The sequence below is a fragment of the Orycteropus afer genome, unplaced genomic scaffold, assembly GCF_000298275.1.
Source record: "Orycteropus afer afer isolate SDZICR_OR568_19922 unplaced genomic scaffold, OryAfe1.0 scaffold00726, whole genome shotgun sequence".
Lineage (NCBI taxonomy): Eukaryota > Metazoa > Chordata > Mammalia > Tubulidentata > Orycteropodidae > Orycteropus > Orycteropus afer.
This window is the reverse complement of record NW_006922313.1, coordinates 407,762-409,769: the sequence shown is the minus strand read 5'-3', so window position 1 is coordinate 409,769 and position 2,008 is coordinate 407,762. Positions and strand designations below refer to the sequence as shown.

Sequence of the window (2,008 nt, the reverse complement as noted above, 5' to 3'; positions counted from 1 at the left end):
GCCTGCACGGCTCGCCCCAGCCCGCCTGGGTGGCGGACGCGGGCGGCGGCGGCACGCTGGCCCGGAGGCCGCCCTTCCAGCGCCAGGGCCCCTTGGAGCAGCTGCAGTTCATCCCCGGGCACCACCTGCCGCAGCACCTCCGCACAGCCAGCAAGAACGAGGTGACGGTCTGAGCCCGGCCCGGGAGCTCAGCCGGGACCCCAGGACAGGCTCCCGCCTTCAGGGGCCGGGATGCTCGGTGGGCTTCGTTTGGTCCAGGGGCCGCCTGAGGACTTGACTTGGATGGACTCGTCACCGGAGACCGAGCCTCCTCCTCCTGCAAGGTCACCGGGGTGGAGACCCCGCCTCCTTGTCCTCGCATCATCACAGGAAGCTGCCCGCCTGTGAGGTCATCGTCGTGGGAGAAAAGGTCCGCTCCATGATGTCATCACAGAGACCTCCTTCCGGTGACGTCATGGCAGCCCTGTGATGCCATCACTAGAGACATGGAGCCCTTCCTGTGACGTCACTGCAGAGACCGGCCTCACCCTCATGACATCATCTCTAACCACAGGCCTCTCTCTTTGCATCATCATCATCATCCTATTTCCTTCCTGGGTCTCTGTCCGATGGCATCATCGCCACGGACAAAGCCATCTTCTGGTGACACGTGCATCGTGCCCTCCCTGGAGATGACGCCTCCTCTCGCTGCCATTGCCGCAGGGGCTCTGCCTCCTCCCTGTGTCGCCATTGCCAGGGGTGCCAGCCTGCTCTGAGGACATCTTCAGGATGAGGCCCTTTCTGCAATGTCACCACCAGACTCCACTCATTCTGAGATGACACCAGGCGACCCTACTCCCACTGCTGAGATGTCATGAGGCGTCTGGGCATGGCCACCCAGAGTCCTTGGCTACCGTGGGATGCCACTGGGGGAAGTGCCCTGCTCGGAGATAGCCTCTGAGCGGTATCCCCGCTGAGGAGGCTGCCCTGTTCCGAGGGCCCTCTGCAGAGATGATGCTCTGTCTGAAGGTTGTTGCTGACACTCCCCCTCCCCCCCGAGGCTCTGCCGCAATGTCACTGTCAGATCTTTCTCCTCAGACGCAGTGCCCTTTCTGGAAGTCCTCACTAGCAATGGTGTCACCAGAGTTCCTGCCTTGTTCCACCACCACTTGACTTGGTCCCTCTTTCTCCCAACCCTAGGGATATGCCCGACAGGATCTCCTACAGACCCTGCGGGGCAATTTCTCCCTCTACAGGGAGGTTGGGCCTTGGGTCCCACCCGTGGGCAGTTATGTCGTTTCCTGTTGGGACCCCAGGAGGATGGCACTCCTAGACAGGCTGTTGCTCCCAAGGAGGCCACTCTGCCCATCAGCCTCCTCAAGTCCTAGCATTGGGATTTGTGGGCGGCCCAAAGGCTGGCATCAGTCATTCTACCGTATCTAGAGACATCATCAGCTCCATCAACAAAGTCCTGGTCTCCTGTTGGGGGCACTTAGGGGGTGCCTACTACTGACCTTGCTGACGGCATCATCAGCACCACAAGACTTCCACTGCTTGTGGCGGTATTCTGTCCAAGGTCAAATGTCAACATGGCTGATGATGACATCACTTTCCCGGGATTCCCTGTGCCCAATGGCATCTTCATGTCCCAGCATCCACCATAACTATGGTATCATCCTCTTGCAGGATTTACCATGACTGTTAATGTCATATCTCCTAAGATTCCCCAGAGCCAACAGTGTCCTCATCTTCCATGGTGTCCCAGACCATGGTGTTATCTCCCACAATGCTCTGTGACTAATAGTAACATCTTCTCCCAAGATCCACCAAAATCACTGTATCATCATCCCCCATGATTCACCATAGCCCATAGAGTCATCATGATGTCATCAACGTCCAGTATCCACTCTGGCAAATGGTGACATCTTCCACCAGGATTCTACTCAGGCCATGATGCCATCATTTCCCATAATCCACATTAAGTGTAGTACCATCAACTGCAGAATCCATCCCAACCATGGTGTCTCAC

At 57.6% G+C, this 2,008-nt stretch overlaps 1 protein-coding gene across 1 annotated transcript in view; it reads left to right on the top strand.

The window, feature by feature from the left end:
• SHISA7 (shisa family member 7) overlaps positions 1-173 on the top strand; it is a gene marked incomplete at its 5' end in the record, with an annotated part of 8,006 nt that extends 7,833 nt beyond the window's left edge. The window contains one exon of the mRNA XM_042783196.1: positions 1-173. This exon is cut by the window's left edge and continues 62 nt beyond it. Coding sequence (XP_042639130.1) covers positions 1-173 — 173 coding nt within the window.
• Between the last annotated feature and the right edge of the window lie 1,835 nt (positions 174-2,008).